This window comes from Stegostoma tigrinum, chromosome 16 (assembly GCF_030684315.1).
Source record: "Stegostoma tigrinum isolate sSteTig4 chromosome 16, sSteTig4.hap1, whole genome shotgun sequence".
NCBI lineage: Eukaryota > Metazoa > Chordata > Chondrichthyes > Orectolobiformes > Stegostomatidae > Stegostoma > Stegostoma tigrinum.
Genome location: NC_081369.1, coordinates 25,455,726 through 25,482,845, shown reverse-complemented (window position 1 = coordinate 25,482,845; position 27,120 = coordinate 25,455,726). Strand labels below are relative to the sequence as shown.

General features: G+C 38.3%; 1 protein-coding gene across 6 annotated transcripts in view; it reads right to left on the bottom strand.

Annotated features, from left to right (window-relative positions):
- Window positions 1-486: 486 nt before the first annotated feature.
- Window positions 487-27,120, bottom strand: part of tox3 (TOX high mobility group box family member 3) — a 118,026-nt gene continuing 91,392 nt past the window's right edge. For 4 of the 6 annotated variants that reach the window (XM_048547074.1, XM_048547076.1, XM_048547075.2 and 1 more), the window contains 6 exons: window positions 16,951-17,220; window positions 15,899-16,126; window positions 11,216-11,296; window positions 7,542-8,306; window positions 3,033-3,208; window positions 487-1,619 (listed from right to left, as the gene is read on the bottom strand). In XM_048547074.1, the coding sequence (XP_048403031.1) occupies window positions 1,559-1,619; window positions 3,033-3,208; window positions 7,542-8,306; window positions 11,216-11,296; window positions 15,899-16,126; window positions 16,951-17,220 (1,581 nt within the window). In that variant the 3' untranslated portion in view covers window positions 487-1,558. Of the gene's footprint in view, window positions 1,620-3,032; window positions 3,209-3,659; window positions 8,307-11,215; window positions 11,297-15,898; window positions 16,127-16,950; window positions 17,221-27,120 lie in introns of all 6 variants that reach the window. The other 2 variants (XR_009446788.1, XM_048547077.2) reach the window with 2 other exon arrangements.

Genomic DNA, 27,120 nt, shown 5'->3' with positions numbered 1-27,120 from the left:
AATACTGCAGTTACTGGAAATCTGAAACACACACACACACACACACCTGGAGAAACTCAACATATCTAGCAGCATCTGTGGAGAGAGAAACAGTTAAAGTTTCAATTCCAGCAGGACTCTAGTTCAAACAGGAAATATGGGAATGGTTCTGAAGATGTCATATGGAACTCAAAATGTTAGCTTTCTCTTCACAAATGTTACCAGACCTGTTGAATTTCTCCAGCCTTCTGAGTACTTGCAACTGATTCAGATTGCTTGGTTGGAATTTCCAAAGTGACAGTTGATTTCTTGACATTGAAAACATCCTGTGTGCCTAACATTTGTGCTTCCTGCTGGATTCAGTTGCACTCCTTAGTTGTGACACATCACTCATTGTAATAACACAAAGAAATATTTGCTTAAAATGGCACAGTGCTCCTACCCAGGATAGGGAATTCATCTTTCACATGGTTCATGACACAATCTCTGAAGTATTTTCATGTCACTTTTATTACAGTCAAAATAAAACAAATTAAAAGATCAGTTACAAGAGAGAAAGAAACCACTTGTTTCTGGGTGAAGAAACAAGTACACTTCACTGAAAGGTCGATCAGTAATACACCAACTATCATTTTTCAATAATTAAATCTTAAATAAGATCACAAATTTTAATACAAAAAATTAAATACAAACTGAAGTAAAAATATTAAACATGATTGATTTTGGTTTACAGGCTATTTCACTAGCCATCTCTAACTTGACTACTGCATTAAAGAGGAGCTTTTTTAAAGCATTTGGCCTTATACACAGAAGTCTCCTTTAAAGGAGGCACAGTTAAACTGAGCACACTATGCTAAGAAATTGCTGTACAAAAAGCAATTCCTACAATACAGTACATAGTAAAATAACTCTTTTTGGTTGCAGAACAAATAGATGAAACTACCAGTGGAAAAGGTGTTATTATACAAGTGTCACATGACTGCTTATTACATAATGAACCTGGTTTCTTAAGAACTTAGAAAATAATTACATCTGAGAAACCAACATTCTTAAACTTGATCGTTGTGTACAATTCGTAAAATGGAAACAATTATTGAGCAAAAGATCTTAACTCTCCTTTAAACCATCAAAAAGCAATTGCGCTATTGTGAAGAAAATTGTAGTTAGCATTCCATTTAAGTAATACGCTTCACTCAGTATCTTAAGTCTCAACTGGGCACAATGACATCACTGTCAGAGAAGAAGAGTTGTTTTTCCATCTGAGTCTTCTCAAAGTCTTCAGCAATCATGCAGAGGCACGTCATTTACTAAAAGCCATGCCCTTTAAGTTCATGTCAAACAAAATAATCATCTGAAGCTACATTACACAATGTAAAATGGCTAGCTCTCCAGGCACTGGCAGAAGTGGCAGGTGGGCCTAAAGAAAGTCTGTACAGCCTGTCACTGGAAAGCCTTCTGAAGTCTGTGCCCATGTAGTTACAAGGAAACAAAGCATGTCAGCCTGCCATTTCAGAACATCTTCTTGGCAGTCAGTCTGACAAATGCCGAGTTTTGGCTGCAAAACGTTGATGGCGAATCTTCACTTCACAGAAGCAGTACAGCTCTGATTACGAGAGGCAACCCACGCCATGAAGATATCCCTGCAGAAGACACAAGATTTTAACGTCACTGCTATTACATTTAATCAGAAGCAATGTTACACAAAAATTCTCAGCACTGTAATATGTACTCCAAGGCCAGCTGGACGATTAAACTCCAGTTTTCTTGCTGCCTATCAATCTGAACACAAGAATGAAATTGACATTTGAGCAACCGGTTGAAATTAGATTTTAGTTACAGCATACATTCTAACCTTTATCAGATCAGAAAGAAGTATTACAGACAAAAATGTAATAGATAAGGTGTACATTGACAGATTTGCCTCGCAATCTTACCACAATCCCATTACCCAGCTCATTACTTCAAATAGGATGTTTGTAACTGGGAGAAATAACACAGACTCAGCACTCTTCTCAGTGGAATCTTCTATAACTTTTCAATTCCCTGTTGACATGTTCAATAAAACATCACAAATGCATTTAAAAAACAACAAATAATTACACCCAGACTAAATAGTGTTTGTTTGTTTCCACAATTTGCACTCCATCACTATCAAGAAAAAAATACCAAGACTGTAAACCCCTGCACATGTATCACAATTTTCATCGCCTATAAAAGGAAATGCAGAAAGTATCAGTTTTAAGATTATTTCTAAATAGGTAAACACTTGTAAGGACCATGTATGTATGCCAAGAAGGTCAGATATTGACATTTTTATTCAGAGTTACAACAAAAAGGAGGAATTAAACAGCACAAAGAATTAATAGCTGAAATTCATGTTCACACCAAAATAGGAGGAAACTTTTGGATAGATATAAAAGGTCCTGTGGATCACAAGTACATCATATTTACTACTGAACAACTGGATTGGGTGAAGCAAATATTTTTAACATCTTCAAAACTCACCAGATTAGTCAGTAGATGCCGCATGTCCTACTTAATGCATCAGATATATCTATAGCATACTTCATCCATTCTAAACTCTCCAGATCAGAGACCCCCATTTTCAAAAAGGACTATTTAGTCAGTAAATGATGTGTGGTTCTTCAATGAAAAACATCTACTTATACATACAGAAGGTTCATCGTCTGGTACATTACTACATTTGATGGGATAATCAGTATTTGGTCTGTCCTAAAGTGAAGTGATTGATGGCTCAGATCAAGTTACTGTAATGAAAATGTATACACTGAGTTCGGTACACAGAGTCATGTTCAAAACAGCAAAGATATTGGCTATTTATTTCCAGCCCAAAAATGAACTTCCACCAAAATGTCAGTTAAATATCGTCTACCACTGCAGATACTAATGTTTTGCAAATGGAGCATTTTGTTTTAATTACACTTATGCTTACTGCTTCCACAGGAATCATTTTTGCTTTGTGTGTTTTGAAAATACGTTTATATTTAGCTAACGTAACTAATCTGATAAAACAGGTGGATGTGAAATATTACCTGCAGTGGTTAACTACACACTCGCTGCTACAGTATTCATTATCCCACTCCACGCTCGGGGTTGGTGGATTTGTGCAGCCAGTCCTCATGCATCGTATTGGAGTGGTAGCACCCACAGGAGTTGGTGGGGGAGAGCTGATGATAGGCTGGACTTCAGGCGGAGATGGTGAAAAGGTCTGGAAGTAGTTAAAAACTATTTAAATAGGTGAATCTTTTCTAATTAATGCAATGTTTAAATGGTACTGTGTTGGACAGCAAAGAGCCAGAGAATTTACCTATGCCTGTAGTCGTGCTCAAATCAAGATGTAAATGTCATAGGATATGCATCAAAAGTTGGTAAGGAATAATGATACTAACTGTTCCTGCAACGAATAACTAGGGGTCCCTATAAGATGCTTTCAGTCCTAATAAGTTGCCTTCCTATGCCGAAAGTAAAACTGCACCCTGAGCCAGCCTCATGGTAAACACAGCATCTACACAATGGAAGGGAATAATGAGAATAGCCAGTCTCAGTTCTGAATGCAGAGGTCAAGCACTAAACCTTATACGTAGTAACAGTACTCACAATCATTCTTTTCAAGGGAGTGATTGACCTACAGATACAGGAATGAAGAAAATTATACTTACTTTGGCTTCCAACAGACAAGAGGAGGCAAGGATTGCATACAAATTAGAAACGCAAAATACTCCGCAGCAGAAGAGGCAATTTTAAGCAATGCCATCTCAAAAGAGCATTATATTTTGAGAGCTTGTCCTTGTGAATTCCACACAGTAATTGGTAATTACAATTCAAATTAAAAATGAGTGAAAATACCATTTTGCATCATGCTTTAATCTCAGAATTTGGATCAACAGTATGCGGCTCAAGTATGCTATCCTTTTTCTGCATTTTAACAAAGCAGTGTTAGCACTGAAAACCTGGGTGGAGATACTTTTTTGTTGAATCACAATCTGTGTCCCTTTGTTACATGCAACATAATTACAAAAAGACTGACAAAAGCAGAAACACACACTCAACTAAATTCCTGCCTCCTTCCTTTATCTGATACTACATCATGACAATACCATGTTTCCATGGAAACAGGTAACCTGTATTGAAAGAAAACAATGATAGATTACATGTACATGTGGTGTCATATCCAATTAAGTCAAATTGACTGTCTATTGCACTATGCTCCTGCCCACACGGCTGATCAATAAATATGGGCTAAATCCAACAACTCTCTATTTTTGTCTCTATTTTTTCCCATCCTAACCTACTAAGTCCAAGACAGATCATGCTACTATGATCCAAACACTGCTGCTAAGGGGCAGGTGGTGTATAGACACCATTCAATCGTGGCCTATTCAGTCCAAACTACTCTAACACTCCATTCATGCATAGCAAAACACCATCTGGTCCTATTTTCCCTCCAGCAATCACAGCTGACCAAAAACGATGATAACAGCTGTTACAAAACAAAAGCAAAACAAAGGAGCAAGAAAGGTTATACTCAAGTCCAGTACTGCAAACTACTCCATGAAGTGGGTAATAGAAAGAAGCCTTTCAAATGCTTAAAGACTATTGAATAGAGTAAGGCAGAAGACACTGGTTAAACCTGAGATATTTAATCCATCAGTCTAGAAATACTGCAAACATCAATGGATCAGGTGATAATGGCTGACAGAAATTATGCTGCGTACAGTCACCGGGGCTGTTATACTCTAACTTAGTGATTAATGACCTAGTGCCAAATTTAATTAAAACTTTTCGTGTTCATTCAAATAATGTCACAACTGTTTAAAGGGAATGAAGACACAGCTTTCCACTGACATGAGAAAGTATCTTCTCATGGTGCATTCCATGAAAATAAATAGAATTATTTGAACTCTGAGTGAAAAAATGAAACTCATTGTATATTTTTAAAATCTAAAATATATGTGTCATGAATAGGCAATAAAGGATTAAAAAACTTGTGTTACACAAGTGAGATATCACATTATAATTTTATATGGTCGACATCTAATTTCCCTAGGGTAGAATGAGTCATGCAAGCTTTAATTTCTGAAATAGACAAAAATAAGCATAAATTAAACTACGAATCATATTACGCTTGTCAAAAGACAAAAATGTAATTATACCTGGCAATAAAATACAAAAGCTGATTTGGGCTGGATTATCTTTCTACAGCGACATTGTCTAATTCATATTAATTTTCTGATAGCAGATGAAACGTAAATTGGAGAGATAAGTTCCACACACAAATCTTTCTCTCCTTCTCATCTAATTTATTCCAAGCAATGAATTTAAGAATTTAATCAGATCAACACTGCGCTATTAAATATTTGTACACAAGGATCAAAATGCTGCATGGTTGCAGAACACAGACAAAATTCATGTTTCCTTATCAATGAAACAATGTGGTCCGGGCTCAACAGAATACCTGCTATTTTGTGAGTGCTCATTATTTTAATTTCTGTTTATAACTAATAGCTGGTAGCTACGGACACATACTATAGCATGTCCCCAGTGTGTATTGGGATTCCAGTCATGCATGACACTTGCTGTTTTTAATTTTCATTTTATCATCAGCAGTTTAAGGTTGTTGCCAGCGCTCATTTGCAATTTTAACCAGACTTCTTCACTATAGCTTCTGACAGGACAGATGCTGTAATTAATCACTGGAGACAGCTGGGGACAGCAGCCATGCTGTTCCAGAAAGCATTACGATGGCAGCCTCATTTCTGATGCACTTGGATGAGAAATGAAATAATGTGAACTGCTAATCCCATCTGTGCGCAGGCAATATGCACAAAGGTGCTCAGTACTTTCTCAACGCTATTAATACAAATTACAGATTCATTTACTAGTGTGAAAGGAAACAACCAAAAAGATATTCTACGACTGTGATCTATTTACAGGAACATACAATTTGTTGTAATGGATGCTATTTCTACAATACATTTTCTTAAATTATTTTAAACATTTCTAAATGGACATTTATGTGCATCAATGAAAATCCATTCATTCCGCTTTTGGGTGCAGGGCAATGGGTTGCCAAGCACTATGTAACACTGGGATGTTTTCTGGACGGCTAAGTGGGAAGGGTTATCAGTACAAATTTGTGATCAATGTGACACAAGCAACTTCCAACAAAAACTATTGTTTGTAAAATGTAAAGCACACGTAACTCCATTTGGCAAGAGTTTCTTATACAGTTTCTGTTTCAGAACAAATAAACTAATTTCAGATTCTTTATTTTAACAAACAATAGTCACTGGAGCTAGGAAAGCAGATTCATTTGCAAAACAACAAACAGGTACATAGAGCATATGTACTGCCTTTCTTGACTGCCATCCAATTGTGAAACAAAATAAGAGGAGCATTATCTATTGGATTCAGGAGTATAAAAGGATGACCAAAACCAAGGAACGATGGAAGCCTTTCTCTAGAGTGAACTAAAGCAACTAAGATCTATTCATTTATGGAATTTTAACATATACAGAGCCAATATTTTTATTTTCCCTTCCAGTAATATATTTGTTTATTTATCAAAAAGGAAAGATCACTATTCACTAGCTGGTGCGTTTTTGTGGACTTTGGACCGTTTCTGCATATTTGACTTGGAAACATATCATCATTCCTTCACTGTCACTGGGTCAAAATCCTGGAATTTTCTCCCTAAAGACATTGTGGGTCAAACTGTAACTCATGGACTGCAGTGGTTCAAGAAAGCAGCTCACTATCGCCTTCTCAAGAGCAACTGGGGATGGGCAATAAAATGCTGGCCAGCCAGCAATGCCCACATTCCATGAGTGAATAAAAAAAATTACCATCTGAATGGTATACCTGCCACTGACAGCATTCATTGTCTATCCATGCAAGTTTACTTCTAACTGGTGTGGTAGCATTGTGAAAATGATGTTAATCCCAATAAAATGATAAACATATCTATAATCTAGCAATTCACCCAACTGAATTCACAATCTGTAATGAGACAGATCATTTACTAGAAGTCACAATTAAACAAAAAAGTTTGTTCTTTGATGTAAATCTTGTTGATCTAATCTTCCGTTCGTTCTTTGATAAAATATATACATATCCTAAGTATTTAAATAGGACTGAACCAATTACCACACTTTTTTGATGTTATGACTTTTATTTAAACAACCTGTTGGATTACTGTTTTACATTTTCAAAGAAATAAGGGCAAAGTATCACTGTAGAAAATGAAAATTATACAGTGTACATCACAACTAAAAATCCTCAGCTTCACATTTCAACCAGCATAATATGCATAACTGATTCTTAAAAATCTATGCTGGGATAATTTTACCACAAAGAAGAGATCATGAAGTACATATTTATTTATTAACGCATAAAAAAAACCAAACAGTTTGAGGTCAAAGATAGACCAGATTCATGAATCTATTAAATATCATCCGTTTCAGAGAATATTAGTCGCATCAATTTAAAATATCGTGCCGCCTTGTCTTCCAGGGAAGTTTTTATGTTTAAAAGTTACTGACCTGTGGCAATACTTGGGTCTGGGCCTGGGTTTGTAGTGGAGATTGTTGTTGCTGAGCTGGCTGTGGACTTGATGGTGTGGGCACTGGCGAAGTGATCTGTGAGGCCACCACTGACTGTGAGGCAACAGGGGAATGCTGAGGTGGCGAGTGCTGAGGTGGGTGCTGCTGTTGCAGCTGCTGGATTTGCTGTTTCTGCATGTGCTGTAGCTGCATCTGCTGTAACTGCTGCTGAATCTGCTGTTGCTGCAACTGCTGCTGCAACTGCTGCTGCATGTGCTGCTGAAGCTGCTGTTGGTGCATTTGATGGTGCATCTGGTGTTGCTGCATTTGATGCTGCTGTATTTGGTGCTGATGCTGCTGAATTTGCTGGTGCTGCATTTGCTGTTGTATTTGCTGCTGCATTTGATGCTGCTGAAAGTGTTGCAATTGATGCTGTTGCATTTGCTGTATCTGGTGCTGCTGAGGCTGCAGTGGAGGACTTAGCTGGGGTGAAGGTGGAGTGGGGACCATAGGGGTACCCAGAGGTGCGGCAATATTTGTTGACATGTTTGGAGCTATGGTAACAGATGCCACCAGCTGATTGCCTTGCAAGGGCAGCCTCATTGGTTTAGGGGCTATTGCTCTTGGCAGTGTCTGGGTTGATGCTGAGACAGATGCATGCTGGGAAAGTGATGGATTCATAAGAAGGGAAGTTGAAAGACTAGTCGATGCTAAGGTCTGCTGAACAGAACGCATGGTCTGTGCTTCAGCTGATTCTGCAGCAGCCTGTGGAGAGAACAAAACATTGGAACCATAAACAATTTGAACTTTTATGAAAACATTGTTGCACATGAATATGGAGTGTTAACAGCTTTTAAGGTAACTGAAATGTTGTACCATCCAGGTGATTACAGAGTTACAGTCTCTCCATTGCTCTTAAAAATATTAAACATTATTGTTGGCACTGCAGCCAGATGGTCACAGGCTGCTTTTTACCCTCTTTTCTGATTATACTTTGTGTACTAAAACGTGTTGTGACACAGTGGCACTTTCCCTCACTCTGAGCCAGAATCTCCAGGTTTAGGTCCCACTGCAGGGTTAGAAGGCCAAACAAGTTCATAATGCAGCTAAACATGGCAGGCATTAACAGTGGGAGATTGTCCTGTCTAGCCATGTGATAAAAATAACTAGGAGCTTTGGTCATCACAGTTCACAGTTTTAGGCTCCAACAAATTTGGAAATGTGCGTGTTGCTCAGCAACTTGGGTTCCTTGGAAGGCCTTTTGGCTGGAGGTTTGGCATAAGTTTGATTGGTGCAAAAAAACCAATGTAATGTGATCCCTATTCTGGCCAAGGCAGACTTGGTATCTCCATCCTTGCCCTATCTGTAGTAGAGATGACGATACTATGAATTAGCCTTGGCCTTAGCCAAACAAATCAATGAAAATAATCAAAGGCATAACTAAAAGGAAACCTGTTATTCCAAATGACCAAGATAACAAAGTGGAGAGGCTGGATGAACACAGCAGGCCAAGCAGCATCTCAGGAGCACAAAAGCTGATGTTTCGGGCCTAGACCATTCATCAGAGAGGGGTCTAGGCCCAAAACATCAGTTTTTGTGCTCCTGAGATGCTGCTTGGCCTGCTGTGTTCATCCAGCCTCTCCACTTTGTTATCTTGGATTCTCCAGCATCTGCAGTTCCCATTGTCTCTGATTCTAAATGACCAGCTCTCCAAAGGTAATCAGTGGGCATGCTTCAAAGGGAATTCCTTCTTTATTATATCTGCTCTAGTATGTACCAAGGAAAACAGAGATGGACACATAAGGAGAAAGGGTTGACAAGATCAACTTGGATTAGCTATAGGTAAATGCTTTTGAATGCATTTACTGACTTTTCCTCTTAATTCAGGACGATTGAATACAATATTGCCATCCTAATTTTTCAGTGGAATGGAGTGGAACAGTTTCAAATAGTTCTTGGGCAGCTCATTGATATGGTCAGTCATCTGGTAAGTTGATATTGTGGATCATTATTAGGTCGCTGTGAAGGAACATTCACTCAATCATCCACGTAATAAAAAGCAGTAACAAAAATCTGATAATATTGATAACATATTGAAATAAATATCAGTTAGAGCAAATTTAAACTAGGAAGTGGAATAATGTGGAAATCATAAACATGCCCATGACAAATATGGTGTTTTTGATCAATTGTTTCATGTTTTTAACAACAGGTGCTCATGAAACAATACTGAGAAAATGACAGATCAGAGATAATTCCTTAGAAATGACCTTTCTTTTAATGTATTCATTCATGGGAAAAATAAGTAATACATTTTGTGTCATTCAATTGAATAACATTAAATGAAATAATTTCAGTTGTTTTTATTTTTCAAGGCAAATGATTTGAAAGAATTCAAATTCAATCTCCACTCCTTGCTTCCTGTTCCAGTGCATTCAGTTTACACCATTGCACCTATGACATTTAAAGTTTTCCAACTGCAAAATAATGGATGCAATATTATCAGCAGTAAAACTCTGTCACATGATTTGGCAAAACTCTAAACTCAATAAGTAGTTGATTCTTAGAAAAGTAGACTTAAAAGTAGGATAAGGAACACATTAAGTGATGGCTAATCAAATAGTTTTGAAAGCAAAGAATTGCAAATAAGGGTGTCTTGATTTCCTACCATCTCTTTTATCTTACTGACTTCTCAAATCTTTGATGCACTAGAGATCTCTTCCCGAATACCTAATAGGTTTCAAACAGAGCTTTAGATTCTATCAGCCTCTAGATTTCTTTCCAAGTGTATCTTGATCAGAGTGTGGTAATCAGGCCCATATCAAAATGCGTCATGCAAGTGTCCCACAGACTCATTTCAATAACATAGCACTGACTGATTTCCACTAGCATCTCACTAATAGGAGGAACGACAGAACTTGAATTTATTCAGCACCTTTAACTATCTCAAAACCTCTTAAAATGCTGAGCTGCCTTTGAAGTATTTGCGAAGTAGTACCACTGTTGTAACGTAGGCAATGTGGTAGCCAAATACAATAAAATCATACAAATAGCAAGCAGCTGATGTGTTTCAGTGAAATTGACTGAGGAATTAATATTGGGCAGGACAATGCGAGAGCTCTGCTGCTCTTCTTTGAATACTGTCCTGGAATATTTTTAATCCACTGGACGTGCCAGATGAGGTTTAGGCTTAACATCTTATCTGAAAGACAAGAATCTCTCAGTAATAAACTGAGGTCCAGCCTACATTACGCAGTCAAATTACTGCAGCAGACTTGAACACATATTTGGTTCAGATGTAAAATGCTACTACTGAATCATAACTGGCATGTCATGTGTTTGTTCTATTTGTTTGAAAAGCAGTATATTTTGTCATTCAGATTTTAGAAATAGTAAGAGACACATGTTATATTGCAGTGACGTCTTCTGACAGTTGACGAATGATAAAAGGTAGAATATTTTTCTTGTAAATTCAGTATGTGCTGCACACAAAATTTTTGTTACTCACTTTATGCTCTAACATGTGACATAAAACCAAATCCTGTAATGTGATTTGCTGACTTTTACTTACATTTGTCCCCAGAAGTAACCTACTAACATAAGTGACAGACCTTTCATTCCAAAAACATACCACATTCAACATGCTCATTCAACATGCACTTTTTGAAAATTACCTTTGAAACAAGGCTGGCTCGGTACGCAGCAAGCGCTTTCAAATATTCCTTTTTAGCGGCTTCTGTTTTTCTTTTGTATACCTACATGCAAGAACAGATATTCTTAAGTTTAAATGCTTGTACTGATTAACATTGGACATTTATGACTGTTGTAAGAAAATCATGCAGCAGCATATTGTGACATGTAACATGTCGAAATGTTAAATGTTATAGCATTTGACTGTGGGAGGAGTTTTACTTATTCAGCTTCTGGATTCTTACAATCACCGTGTTGTGCAAAATAACTTTCATTTACATATAATCTTTCATGTAAAATGGTGCTAATGAATGGAAATTGACAGGAAAATTGTCACTAAATTATGTGGGGAGAAATTAGGAGGGTTAGCTAAATGTTAACTGACAAATGTGGCTTTGAAAGGGCATTTAAAAAGGAGGAGAGATGATGGTGTTAGAGACTGAATCATGGTATAGAATGGGATAAAGGAAAGTGGGAGGGTGAGGAGTAGTGCTGTACAAAGCTGAAAAATTACATTTGATGTAGGTCATTCACCTCGCTGAACGCACACCATCATTTATAGGGTCACAGAATGGAAACAGGCCCTTCAATCCAACTTGTTCATGCCAACCAGATATCCTAAATTAATCTAATCCCATTTGCTTGCATTTGGCCTATATCACTCTAAACCTTTCTTATTTCTGTACCTTTTAAATGTTGTAACTTTGCCGAACAGTTCATTTCACATACGAACTACCCTCTTCGTGAAAAAGTTGTCCGCAATTTTTCAGCTTCCCCACCTGAGGGAAACGACCCTTGTTATTCATCTTATCTATGCCCCTCAACGATTTTATGAACCTATTTAATGGTCACCCCTCCGTCTCTAAAACTCCAGTGAGAAAAGTCCCAGCCTATCCATCCTCTCCTTACAACTCAGAGCCTCGAGCACCCGCAACATCTGGTAAATCTTTTCTGAACCCTCTCCAATTAAATACTAGTGATAATGGGAACTGCAGATGCTGGAGAATCCAAGATAACAAAGTGTGAAGCTGGATGTGCTCCTGAGATGTTGCTTGGCCAATAAATACTATACTTCTTATAGCAGGGCAACCAGAACTGTACACAGCAGTCCAAAAGTAGCCTCATCACTGTCCTGTAAAACCTTAACATGACATCCCAACTCCTATATTGAATGGTCTGAGCAATGAAGGCAAGTATGCTAAATGTCTTCTTTACCACCCCATCTGATATGCGACTTTCAAAGGACAATGTACCAAGGTCTCTCTGTCCTGTAACACTACCCACAGCCCTACCATTAACAGTACAAGTACAACTAGGCAACCAAATCCTATACACACTACAAAGACTTAAACAAACAGTACAGATCCACAAAACAGACTTCCTAACAACGAAACCCAAAGGAACCAACACACCCCGATTCTATGGCCTCCTAAAAGTACTTAAGCCAGAAGTCTACCTAAGACCCATAGTCTCCCTACCAGGCATTCCATCGCACAGATCAACCAAAGACCTACAAAGAAGGCTCAAGCACCTAGTCAAAAAAATCACCCCATTCAATCCGCTCAGCCCAAGAATTCCTCAACTTCAAAGACAAAGAAAGAGGATGAAGAGACCATGATTTCGTTTGATATCACTGCACCATTCACATCAATAGACTTATCGCTGGCAAGGGAAATAATGACAACACTACTTGAACAAGAACACAACCCCAGTGAAACCATCTCCAAGAACAACATGCTTAAACTAAATGACCTATGCCTGACAACCCACTTCACCTTCAACGGCCAAACACAAATCAACGGGACACCAATGGGATCGCCTGTCTCCGGACTCATAGCAGAAGCAGTGATGCAAAGATCGGAAAGGACTGCCCTTCCGCAAATGCAACCTAAACTGTGGATACGCTATGTAGATGACACCCTTGTCATCATTAAAAGGACCAAATTAGAAGAGACACACAAACTCAAACAACACTCTCACTAGAATAAAATTCACCAGAGAGGAGAAGAAGAACAAACAACTCCCATTCCGGAACATCATGGAAGAGCACAAGACAAATGGGGAACTGGAAATGAAAGTACACCGAAAAGGCACTCACACAGGCCAGGTACTGAACTTCAATAGTAACCATCCCAGCACACACAAACGAAGCTGCATGCGAACACTATTTAAAAGGGCAACAACACACTGCAGCAACATGGAACTATGCCAAGAGGAGGAGGAATACCTCTTCCAAGCGTTCAAGGATAATGGATATCCAAAGAACTGGGTCAGGAGATGCCTACAGGCACAGCATCAGAAAGATTTTACACGTCCCGAAACACTTATCACCCTACCCTACATCAGGAACACGTCAGAACTCACCACAAGACTCATATAACGGTGGGGCATCAGAGTATCACACAAGCCCACATCAACCCTACGATCACCCAAACTAAAGCCCCACTCCCTGCCACGAACAGGAACAGTGTCATCTACAAGAGCCTCTGCAGAGACCGAGAGAAACACTACATTGGACAAACAGGAAGGAAACTAACAACAAGAGTGCATGAACACCACCTGGCTACAAAAAGACACGACCGATACTCACTCATCTCAATCCACATGGACAAGGAGAACCATAACTTCAACTGGGATAACACCAAGATCCTGGGGCAGTCTAGGCAGAGGCAAGCACGAGAATTCCTGGAAGCATGCTATTAATAAACACATTGAGCTCGACTCCATATACATTCCATAACGGAGGAAACCCGGAAGTGAGGCAATCCATCGTAATGGGCCCCAGAGTTTAAAAGCCAGGTGGGAAAACACACCGACACTGCATCAGAGGCTGCACTGAGGATGTTACCGAGCACAGTAATGAAATGTCTGCGGAACCACAAAACAGCTTGGCGAGCCAACCAACCTCAACACCCGCTACCCGAGCTACAGATCTACTCCAAAACCTTAGAGTACAAGTCTTGCCCTTGTTTGCTTTACCAGAAAGCAAAACCTCACACTATTCCAAATTAAACTCCATCTGCCACTCCTCAGTCTAATGGCCCAAAATCCCTTTGTAATTCTAAATGACCTTCTTCACTGCCAACTGTACCACATCCACAAACTTATTAACCACTTCTCTTAAACTCTTATCCAAAAATTTTACATAAAACGACAAACAGCAGTGGATCTAGCACCAATCACTGGTCACAAGCCTCCAGTCGCAAAATCAACCCTCCAACACCTCTCTCCATCTCCCGAGATCATGGCTGATGGTAGAACATGGAAAGATTTTAAGTTAACAAGGGAAATAGCCAATATACACAGGGCAGAAGGCCCAAGTACGTATGTGAGGACGGGTAGTTGGTGGTTGGACAGAATTTAGGATGAATGAGGTCATGGCTTGTTATGAAGAAACTAGAAAAGAATCTAGATCTAGGTGTCAGGTAGGATGGGGTACAATTTTCTTCTTTGTCAGATTATTAAGCTGAGTCAAATGCAAGGTGCAACACTGTAAACTGGATATGTTAAAACAAGATGTCTACAAGTTTCCGCAGAGCTGCATCAAGGGAAATATCTCTGAGAATGGAAGAAAATACAAATAGCCAGAAGAATATTAAATCAGATAATTACATTCCAAATTGGATTTAACAATAATCATGTAATCTTCTGATTTTTAAAACTCTCATTGTTACCCACTTGAGTAAGAAAGTGCAGAATGGTGTGGAAAGTGCTGGGGTTGATTCCAAGTTTTGGTGTTGATCATGAGGAGTGAGCAATATCAGACTGGTCACCTCTATGCTTCAGCACATTCAATGGAATGTAAAACCTGAAGATTTGTGTAACAACCAACTAATTCAGTATCACTTATTCTATTCCTGCCAAAGTTAAAACTTACTATTAAATTGGGCTAGTTTTTTTTTGGTCAAGTGGTGTAGCAATAGCACTTGGTGCTGACCAAAGAAACTGGCCACAAAAGTGCAACAATCACTGTGCACACAATTCTTTTTCCTGAAGTGAATTTGTATCTGATCCCAAGTCCATTGAATTGCCAGGGCCCAGAAACAACGGTGTCATTGAAAAGGCTAAGAAATCAATTCAATTGAAATATTGAAAGGCACGAAATTAAAAACATTTAATATCCTTCAGATTTTACTTAATGCTTTGACAAAATAAATTATTATAATTGAATTAAGATAGAAGCTAGAAAAGAACTTCTTAAAAAGGAGAAGTTGAATTTGTGGAAAATTTTTATCATGATGGAGAAATCTGGAATTTTACATATATAAAAATTATTTTATTTTAGGGTTTAGGAGTGTGTTTATTAATTATGAAATTAATACACTATTAAAAACCTCATTCAACACAATGTGCATTTTTCAAGAATTGTTTACAGCAATATATAAAATAGCATAAAAGTGGCATTTTCCATTAATGAATTTGTTCATTGTCCAGGGTTTGCATTCTGGAGATTACTCAACAATACATCCTCAGGAGAAGTGTTCAATGGTTATCAGTAACTTCTGGTTTCTAGGTTATCCTGACTACATGTGGACCACCAGAATCATTGTCAGTCTGTGAGGAGTGATGATAGTAAATGCTGACAGTTTCATTATCATTATTATGGAAAGGCATATCTTAATGCAACTCTGTCAGCCTACCATGGTCTCTACAGAATAACAAGTCACCTGTTTTTGTTCCTCTCCTAGACTGTCCCACATAGATGCTACAATTTTAGAAACTTCTCCAAATGTGGCATTGGGGTTTTGTCCTTTAATGGCAGCTTGCGTGTCCCTGAAGAATAGAGCATAGGCTGATACAGGTTTTTGGGGCTCATTAGGATCCTTCTTCTTCTTCTTCTTTGGTGTCTTGGGTTTTTTTCCTGAATCTACTGCAGCTCGTTTCTCAACACTCACCTGCAGCAACACAAAAATAATTGGTTACCGCAAATGCTCTCTTCAAGGCGATTAACATGGTAAGATTGAAGCATTTCGTTCTGATAAAATTATGTTGAAAATTATTAGTCATTTAAGATTCCAATACTCCCTCAACAAGGGTAAAATTGAAAGAACAAATATTTGTACATTTAGTCTTAGATAAGTCAAAAATTGAAATTATACCAAATGTCTTTAGGCATTAAATGTACAATATATTTTGGATTAAGCAGGATTTAGCAACTAGAGATCAAAGCTCTAGGTAATCAAATATGTAGCAATGCTTTGTTCATGTGGATTAGCTAATGGGTCTAAAACAATCTCTGAAGTGCTTGACAGAACTAAACTAAATCAAGGCAGATTAGCTAATCAAATATCACACTCTCAAAGCAAACTTAAAAACTGCAATTATCTTATGAAAATTAACAGTGACATTTGATGGAACTGTTCATTTACTTTTGTTATGGATTTGCCTAGACAAGACTTAGCGATTTATTGACCTTGAAATTTAGTTTAACTACACTCAATATGAATTATTCCCTTAAATAAATCAAAATGAATATTAAAAAACTACCATCTTTTATTATTTTTCAACAGTTGCGGTAACTGTACATTCTTCAGTGTAACTGCAATAATTATCCCTTCAAAATATCAGCCTAAATACTATTCTCTGCTAAGACTAATGCGACTTTACCTTTCATACAATAAGGATGATTAAAAATGGAGAACATATGCATGAAATTCCAGAGGAACAATTTGAATTTATTACATGTCCTATGTATTTTGACTTTAAGCAAACAACATACCCTGTTGAATTCCTCAGCATCATCATCATTTACTGAGCTAGAAGGCGATGGCGTAGCTGACTTGCTGGCAGGGGGCGAGGGCGAATTGTGGGGCACATTACCACCTCCTAAATTCAATCCTAGTTGTGCACTGAGTTGTGATTGGTTAATGGTGGTCAGCTGATTATGTTGAATCATTCCTGTTTGGTTAACATCAGCCATGTGAACAACAGGCCGCATGCCCATGCTTGGATCATGGTGGTACTGGGGAACTTGTGCTTGTCCCAGGTCCTGCATTGACAGGAGGAGAAAACAGGTTCAGATTTATGTTGACTAGACACAGAACTTCAAGTCAAAATGATGAGGTCATCCCCCTTTCATCATTTCCTGAGGAATTATCTAGTAACCTAATGGGATTGGAGGTATTTGTCACAAGTTGAGACAATTGACTATTCCATTGATGCAATGGAAAAATCAATAAAATGAAAGTCAAACTAATTCCACTTTGCCAGAGGATAAACCTCTACCACCGCGATCACTCTGCAGTTGAAATTAGGAGGAGCACGTGGAAGATTGCAGGATAAGATTGAATAGCAGATGCATAAATACTGAGGAGTTTGAGGATTGCGAGCATCCCACATTATATGGGGAAGATAGCGACGGGGTCAACGTGAAAAGCTTTCACTCGTTCGATGATTTTGTGCTAATATATAGAAGCTAGATCATGATCAGTAATGCATTCTGATCAATTTTTCCCACAACTAAGCCTGAGTTATGATCAATTTCACTGGTGAAGATATTTCTCATGTAACCCATAAATGAGATTGACCCGATAATTCTTATGCAAGATTGTCACTTTTCACCTCGCATTGTCTATTAGATACAAATAATGATCTCATGTCAGTGCTGCTAATGGCATGATCTGTTTATAACATTTACGGCATAGTAAGTTTTCAGTTGTAAAATAACCATAATTTAAGTAAAGCAACAAAATCATTGGAATTTACTTTGTGATTCTCATTGGAAATGCCCCATTTAACAAATTAGCTTCCGAGCAGAAACTGCATGATGGGTTAGGGCTTTGTTTACACATGTTTGAACCCAGTCCAGAGTAACTGAATGAAACCTCTCTGTGTTGCTTAGCCCATGTTCACAAAAACTGCCTGTAGCCTCACACTAATTTGTGCTAAATTGTCCATGTCACTCACAGAGCCCAAAGGATAGCTGAAAATGTGCACCACTACAATAAAGAATACATATCACAGGGCACTGTCAATATACTTGATTCAGAAAGAGCTTTACTGGCCTCTGGGACAAAGTGGTAACGGATTCTGATTACTGTAAAAAGTGAGGAAATTATTTTTCTCTCTCTGGCTAAGATAAGGATAAAATGTAATGAAAACTGTAAATGTAAATACAATCCAAGTATCTACATAATTTCTAATTCAATCTCAGTGAGACACTCCACCTTAAAGCCAGTTCTTGCTTTGGTCTTTATCAATATATACTGCTTCAGATAAGCAGATGATTTGGTGAAATATTAAGCAGATTGATTGCCGTGGCAATTTTTGGCACAAGTAAAAATGGGAAATTAAAAATGCAGCATTTGGATTCAAGCATGACTGCCACATTCATTTCTTGGAAGATTCATGGCTCTCTTCTGTAGAAACAGGAATTTTTGCCAATACAGTCTTGTTTCTTAATACAACTGCTCCTGCACAATGGCGCAAACTTTCTGCCTCAAGGTAAGTAGTGGTAGCCAGGGAATTTCCCGACAGCACATCCTTGTCAACATCAAGTGCGTCAAAAGACAGGATTTATATTTCAGGGGAATGGATGCAAAAAGGAATTAGGTCCAATGGCCTTGAAAACAGTGTGAGGATAGCCAGAGGGGCTGACAGTGGCACATGTGGGCTTTGTCCCACTGTAATAAAGCAATAAAACTCAAAACTCATCCTCATCTTCTGTACCTTTTTGTCCTCCACATACTCCTCATGCCCCTTCCCTGCCTTGAGATACTCCTCCACTCACCTTGTCCATGGTCCCTCTTGCACTTCAAGCCAAGTTTCCCCACATATCCTCTCAGGTGCCCAGGTAAACCTATGCCACTCCATCCAAAAAAAAACCCACACATTCTGCATGTTAATATATGCCCCCTTCATGTACCACCACATATCCTCCAGCCAAACTGCATCCAAGGGAAATATTGCTTCATTCACAGATTGTTTTTCTCCTCTTTATCATTGTATTGAATTGCTCCTTATTTACTTCCACAAGATAAGGGGGGTATTAAGTATTTATAATTTCTTTTATTAAAACTGAAGGTTAGCGTAAAATCATAACTTTTTAGAACCTTATAAATGAATGGCTGTTGTTAAAGCTTTTTCAGACATGCCTTGTTACTACAAGGTGCATTGCTTCTGTACAGCATTTACTAAGTGGGCAGAGAAATTGCATTTGTTTAACTGAAGGGTAGAAATACTATGGGAAAGGAGCATAGAATTAGAATTAGCTTTACCATCACATGTATTCAAATGAGTACAATTTATGGTTTACAAGTCACCACTCATGGACCATCTTAGGTACAATGGTACCTGGGGACAGATTCTTATGTATAAATTTTTAGGGGAAAAAGGGGAAAAAAAATGAAATAAAAGCCCAGCATTATTGATCATAGGAATAAATTAGAGAAATAAAGTAGTAAGAGTTCAGAATAACAGTCCTTCCAACCCAGTCCACGCTGGCATCCAGCCTCTAGTCCATGCTGGGCTTTGACTCCAGACCGCGGCCAGGCTTCACCTCAAGGATCTTGAGGTCAGAAGTCTAAACTGAGGCCATGCCAGGCCGAGAAAATGCCATGCTAGGTCTGCGCTGAGGCTGAGGCCGGGAGTTCAGGATATCGCCAAGAAGAAAGAAGGAAGACAAAGAAAAAAGACAGATAAAAGAGAGAAAAGACTGAATGGCCTTATGAGCTTTGGCTGAAGAGTCCTACTTCGCCGTTATCTTTGAATAGCTTTGCAAGGGAAGGTATGAAGCATTGGCGAATGGCTGAGGCACGTAAGTTGGCAAGTGTTGGGATGGCTACAACATTTTGAATTTACCTTCCGAAAGCTCTGTAACAACAGACTATGATGAATGATTCATTGCATCGTTATTAACAAAAAAAATGGTGCCATCAAGTTAAAAAAAGGATCATCTTTACAAGGACTGATATAACACACCAGCTATGTGTCTGTGATTTTCAACGGGTGGCTGTCTTGCTCAAGTTTGATCTGATGCATGAGATTTCCTGGGCTCAGAATCAAAGCTGAAGATTCCCAAGACAACACCTTCCTGATTGTATATTATGGTGCTATGAACTTTGCTGAGTCTGCTTGAATATAGGATAGAACATACAGAGAGATGGTGACGCTGGTGTCTGGGATGTTGTCCGCAAGGTACATTTCTGAGAGTGTGACTATGTCAGGCAGCTACTTGACTCGTCTTTGAGACAGCTCTCCCTATTTAGGCATAAAGCTCCAGATGTTAACAATAAGGTCTTTGCAGGGTTGCTGGGGCTGTGTTTGCCATTGCCATTTTTGGTGCCGAGCTCAGTGCCTAGTGCTTGGCAGCAGGTCAGATTCCATTCATTTCCTTAGGTTTTACAGCATCTTGGTACTTGCTGGGCCATTTCAGTGCACAGTTACGAGTCAACCATATTGCCATGGTTCTGGAGTCACACATTGGCCAAACTAAGAAAGGATGGCAGATTCCCTTCCCTAAAGGACGTGGTATGTGCAAAGTGTGGATTATCAATCAAAACCACAAATACAATTTTTGTGGTATAGCAACTGTTAGAATTAAGCCATGCTATGTTCCCTGAAATAACCCAAAACAAATTCTGAAACTCTTTAGTCATTTAAGTTACATGTTTGTGAAATTTAAAGCAGTCATTTCCAATAACTATCATTGTATCTTTGCTGCTTAATGATTTTGCTGTGCATAAATGAATCATTCATTTCCATCATACATGTTTACTTCTTGAAATGTCAAATTGTGGAAAATATTAGAATTAGAGAATGCAAGCCATTTTACTTCATGTCACAATCATTGCACCGTAATGGAAAATTCCATAGGTAATCTTCATTTGATAGCCATGAGAAGATAACCAACTGTGCAGTGAACACTTTATTCAAAAGAACAAAATGTTCCAGACATTAAACATTTTAATGATGCATAAAATAACTACTTCACTTGCAGCTCTGTAAACAAGATTGTTAATTCACTCAATTGATTAAAAAACCTGGATTGATTTTGAGATTATATAGAGAGTGTTTATATAAAAAGGATATCTGGAGTGGTCCTTGAAGTTACATAGTGACAAATCTCAAAAATAACGACAGAAAAAACATCATGGACATGTTTACTATGAAGTAAAATGCACAAAGAATTGCTTGATTCACACTGATCATGTGCAAATACTTTCCTTTCAAGCTTAATTGAATATTCACTAAACAGGGTCTGGCAGACATGTATAATTATGCACCAATATGGTTGATATATAAAGCAATTTTCTTTGTAGTGAGCTATTAGTGATTTCAATTCACATGTTCAATCAAAGCACAGATTACAATCTTGTCTGCCCTGCCACAGGAAAGTGCAGAATTTTGGCTGAGAGAGGGAGAATTTGAACTCAAACTGCAGTATACCAGTCCACACAAGTACGAAGGAGCATTCTAAATACCAGATACACCAGCAAATTGCATCCTTAATTGTTTAGCATACACACAAAAGCAAAATCTAGTGCTTTAACTGAATAATAAATAAGAGACACAGGATGCCGCATTTTCCTTTGGCATTCACCGTTCCTTCAGAGTTAATATCAGAATTCATTAAAACTAACTTTACATAACATACAGCAGAGTCCCATAGCATTTCTGAGTCAAAACTGGAAAGACTGTTAACAAGTTCAATTTTCATTCAATCAGCAGTAGTGCTCTCTGAAATGTTTCATTGCAGAAGAGGAATAAAATAATCTATATGGTAATTATGAGGATGAATCCCCCAGCAAATTTCACTAACATGAAAGGTCAACTCCATTCAGATATTTTATCAGCCCTCTGCACATACTCCTGTTCTGGCAATTTATATGTGAACTGTGTTTTATTTTTTTTTCCCCCATTCACAACTACCTGCAGAATTAAGCTCTTAAACCAAATGAGAAAAATGAAATTCTGAATGCTAGCAAAGCCTATAATAGTGCAGAGATAAATCGCTCAGCTGTTGCCCCTCAAGCCTCTTGGGCTGAAGATTTTTTGCAGTGCACTGTGGGTATTCAGAACTTGTTCAACATGATTTCATTTCATTTCTGGCACAGCCTGAGAAAACTAAATTACAGAATCAATCATACAGAAGGTCAGAGTGAGACTTCATTACAAGTATTGCATGCTTGCATGAATATCTTTCATTTCTGACTGACCCAATATGTCACTGTAGCTGTCTAGTAAAAATTCCACTTTCTGAAACTGATGTACTACAGAAATCGTTGCTATTCAGTGGACTGGACAGATCATGGAAAAGTGTTAAAAGTACGTGCTGAAACACCACCTATAGATTCAAGGAAGTGTCTCAAGATGGCCACAGAATTATTAAATAACAATAAAATAATGTGAAAATAGAATCATCAATAGGCTCTTAAAATCATTGCCTTTAATGCACAAAATGAGAGATTTATGGAACTCTACCCATCAAAAACATTTTTAATCCATTATAAGGAATTATGTCAGTTTGACATAAATATTAGGAATTACAAGTTACAATCTCCAACATTATACCTGTATTGGTTAATGGATGTGCATAATTGCATTACAAAATAACAATCCAATCAAGAGTTTCACATTATGCTAAAATTACAAGTGAAGCCAAAGTGGTTAATATTTAGCATCAAAACTTTTCAGATTATATGACTGTCTGCTTTTTATTTTTACATACAGCTTTTATTGCATTGATTATAAATTGGTTAGTAAAAGCTTTCAAAGATATTTTCTCAACATTGTAATTCAGGTTAGGAAAGAAAGTCTTCCAATGTACTTGAATTTAAAATTGCCTCCATGTGAAACTGGGAAAATATTGATGATTTTATGATGGAGGGTTCAGTATAAATTGTGTGCCGAGGCTTCAAATATCATTTTTTCCCCATAGAAAATCATTCAAAGTTCATTAGAGTGCATAATTCATGCTGCAATGTGAAAGAGAGATGCTGTTTATTTTACTTCAATTAATATTAACGTTATATTTTTAATCTTATGAATTTAAACTGTAAAAAGGAAACTGTATGTGATGTTAAACATCATCTTTATCCTTTATTTTCCCTAAACAAGGCCTCAATATATCGTATCCATCACCAGGTAAGAAAGAGCATTTAAGGCTACGTTCTTCATGATCATTGTGAATGCTGCCGAGCGAAGAGCGGATGAGAGATGTTGCAGAGCAAGTTGGCCATTCAGTTCCTGCCTCGAGGTGGGACAGCCTTCTTTAGACAGGTGATCCATGCAGCTACACAGCCAAGAAATAATTGGGTTCATCAGAACTGCAGCTAACAATGCTGCGATTCTGCAATTAAATCTGTGGGAGAGATCAGCACAGCCTCTTACACATCAGAGTTTGGCTTTTGTTTTTGGGCTCTTCTGTCAGAATTCAGAAGTGGAACACACATTTCTGAAAAGAACACCACAATATACTTTGTTTTTCCACACTCCACACCAGCATTTTGTCATGAATTCTCTGAATGAGACTGCAATTTGGTGTCAATATGTGACAAATTTTCTCCTGTGGAACACTGACAACCTGCAACTTGACCAAGAGTATCAAGCCACATTCACAACTGTCATGAAGATGACAGTTTTATCCAATCTTTCCGATCTAGACTGGAGGCCTGATCCAAGAAGTACAAAAACAGTTAAAAAGCTTGATGAATATCTACTCCAATTCTCCCATTATTTTTTTGTGGTCTAGCTATCATGGTTTTGAAAATTTGCCTGAAGTAATATTTATGGTAAAGAAATAATGAAACTAGTAAAACAAATATATTGCTACCAATCTGTAAAATGTGACAGCATTCCTGGAAAATGACATGCCACCTATTCATTTCTCCAATCAGATTCTAGGATTGATTCACAATGTGCAGAAATTAGTCTCGTAGTTTAGTGTATAATAAATTTGCTCAGCGCTGATTATTTCTACAAGATTGAAATTCTTCCATTGTCTGTTGTGAAAGCAAAATACTTCCTCAGAGCAGAAAGTGTCAATCATGTGTGTGCAAATACTGAAAATCTTATATAAAAAAGGAGGAAAAGTGTTTAATCTCTGAAAGCTAAATTATACGCTTGTGGCACAAATCACCTCTCTCCCAAAATCTATAAATAACTATCACTGTGTTGTTAGTAGTTGAATAAGTGAATAGTCCTGTCTGTTGCCACGAAGGAGTGTAGTGTTTTTTTTAAAATTGAAAACCCAGAAAGCATTCTGTTTCATCCACTTTTCGAATAAACATGTGTGCTGATAATGTTTATACTATTTTGCAACTTATCAAACAACATGACACATTCTTTAGAACAAGAAATCCAAAGAATGTTCTGCTTCATGGAATGGTTTACTGTACACCTCTGGTATATTACCCAAGGGAAATATAAAGGTGATGTATCAGTGCTACGTTGCTGAAAGCCACTAACTTTCTTCTTTGAAGAGAAATAAAAATAGAAACATAACCTATTTTAACATAAACCACCAGCATTTTACATGTTTTATTCAAAAGGTAGCAAAGTAAGGATGGGTGTGCAAGTGGGACATTTCCTATTTTCACACAACCTGCCCACCTTTGCCCAACATTCTCAACACTCATGCGGTTCGTGTTGCTCGTGGCTATCATAAATGGTGCCAATGCTAACCCATGAAGATGTATAACTGAGCAATGCCCATAAGAACATTTTTGCGGCCGCTCATACACCCCACTCCATTCATCAGATGGAAAATTAGGTCCCAACTGCAAACAAAATGGATGGCAAACTTTAATGGCATTAAAGGGATGTGAAGTTGGATTGCTTGTGAAAATGGAAGATAATTTGTGTTGTTTATATTGCTATGGCAATCAGATAGCCCAGTGCCACGCTGATCTGGGATGTTTTACTCTCAGCATGCACAGCTGAGCAAGTGTTAGCAGGTTGAAAAGCAGTGGGATGAAACTTGGATGGGTTCCACAATGGGTGTGTAATCCACTCCGTCAGATTATTGTTGAAACAGTGAAGGTGATAAATACCAGCTCCTCCCTCCCTCTCCCAAAGACTTGTTGCATTTCTGGCATAGTGTTTATCTCATGTGGCTAGCAAATTAAGCCACAGAAATACCATGCAGTTTCATGCAGTCAATTTTTCCTTGATTTAAGATAGACTGCCAAAGGACGGTATTTTTAATCAAGACGTTCAGATATGCGAAGGCACCATGGGAGCAGTCAGAACTTGAACTGAGGCCTTCTGGCATAGAGGTAGGGACATAACCACTGCACCATGACACCCTTCATAAATTCACAGTTCTGAACACATTTTTCCATTTACCAGAAATGTCACTGGGTGGATTTGAATCTACATGGGACTTCTAATCTTTTACCTCAACCACTAACGCTTTTTGGAATTTCTGTTTGACAGCATCTTTATCATTAATTGCGCACTGTCTGGTCTTTGGGAATCTGTAGGCCAATAGTTGATTAATTCCCAACATAAATAACACGTTAGCATTATAACAATTGGACTGCAGACTTTGGAGTGGTTCTGTGCATGAAACTGGAAAAAAAACTTCACAAACAGCTGCCTCAAAACCTGAATGCAGAGGTACCAATATTCACAATGATTTGAAGCATGCGGTGTCTGCTTTTCAGAATATTGAAAGATAATAATGTTTCTTAGAATGCTACATTCCAGGGGCAGCTGTGTTGCATTTTATCTGAATCACTAAAACTCCATGTGAAGCACCTGCTTTAGTGCAAGCATTAGCTCTACACCTAAGCTCTCACTTACCAGCTCTGACTACAGTCTGCAAACACTGAGCTGACAGCTGAAAACACATTAACAACTTAAAAAAAACCATGGCCTGCAGGTGATTCTGTTTGAATGGAAAAAAACATGTCTAGGCATTGTTTGTAAAGCAAAGAGCCTCTATTTATAGGCCCCAATTAGTGGCAAGCACTGGGGTGGACTGGCGCTGAATTTCATGTGGTTGGCCAGTGTGCAAATTCTGCAGTACCATTCACCCAGAGGAGGGACAAGGTGATAACAGAGCTACCCACTGAAAGAGAGAGTGTCTAATTCAACTAATCAAAGCTCTTTGTTATCTTGTTCTATTTTAATTGGAACTGTTTAAAAAGAAATTGGAGAGGGGCACCTCGCAATGAGGATGCCATCACTGGTAAGATTTATCTATTTTATTGTAGTGTTCACTGCTAAATAAATATGGACATTTTAAGGAAATTTGTACATCTCGATATACTGGAAGTGGGCTGAGAGGCTGATCAGACATGGGGAAAACCAGAAGTTTGAGATTCCCTGCAATGGGGAGGAATTTTAATTTCACAAAGTGCAACCTTTGTTGCTGCAGGTGTCCCCCCTCGAGAGCAGCCCGAATGAACAGGTTAGCATTTTCACTCGGATCGATTTGGAAGAAACTATCGGACCAGCTAGATTGATGCTTCACCTTGGTGGGACTTGGGGTGGGTGGAAGTGGTCGAAACACAGACTCTGGAGGCAGGTGGTGTGGGATGTTCAATTCCAGGGGGAGGTATCTTATATACTGTGGGGTGGTCCAACTGTGGTGGGGTGTATAGAGAATCAAGTGTAAGCATTCTTGTTCATCCTGGCCACAAAGACTGCTGAAAGGCATTTGACACAGATTCAAACACTACTGAGGCAGATTGAAGAATTTAATTCAATAAATTTAATAATTTAATTCTATTACTAGCACACCCTTGCTGTGCGTCGGTAGATGGTAGACAGATATTGGGGAGCCAGGTGAGTTATTCACTGCAGTATTCCTAGCCTTTGACCTGTAGCCACTGCATTTATGTGGCAAGGCCAGTTGAGTTCCTGGTCAATGGTAATCCCCAGCATGCAGATAGTGGGTATTCAGTGATGGTAACTCCATTGTATGTCAAGTGACATTGGCTGG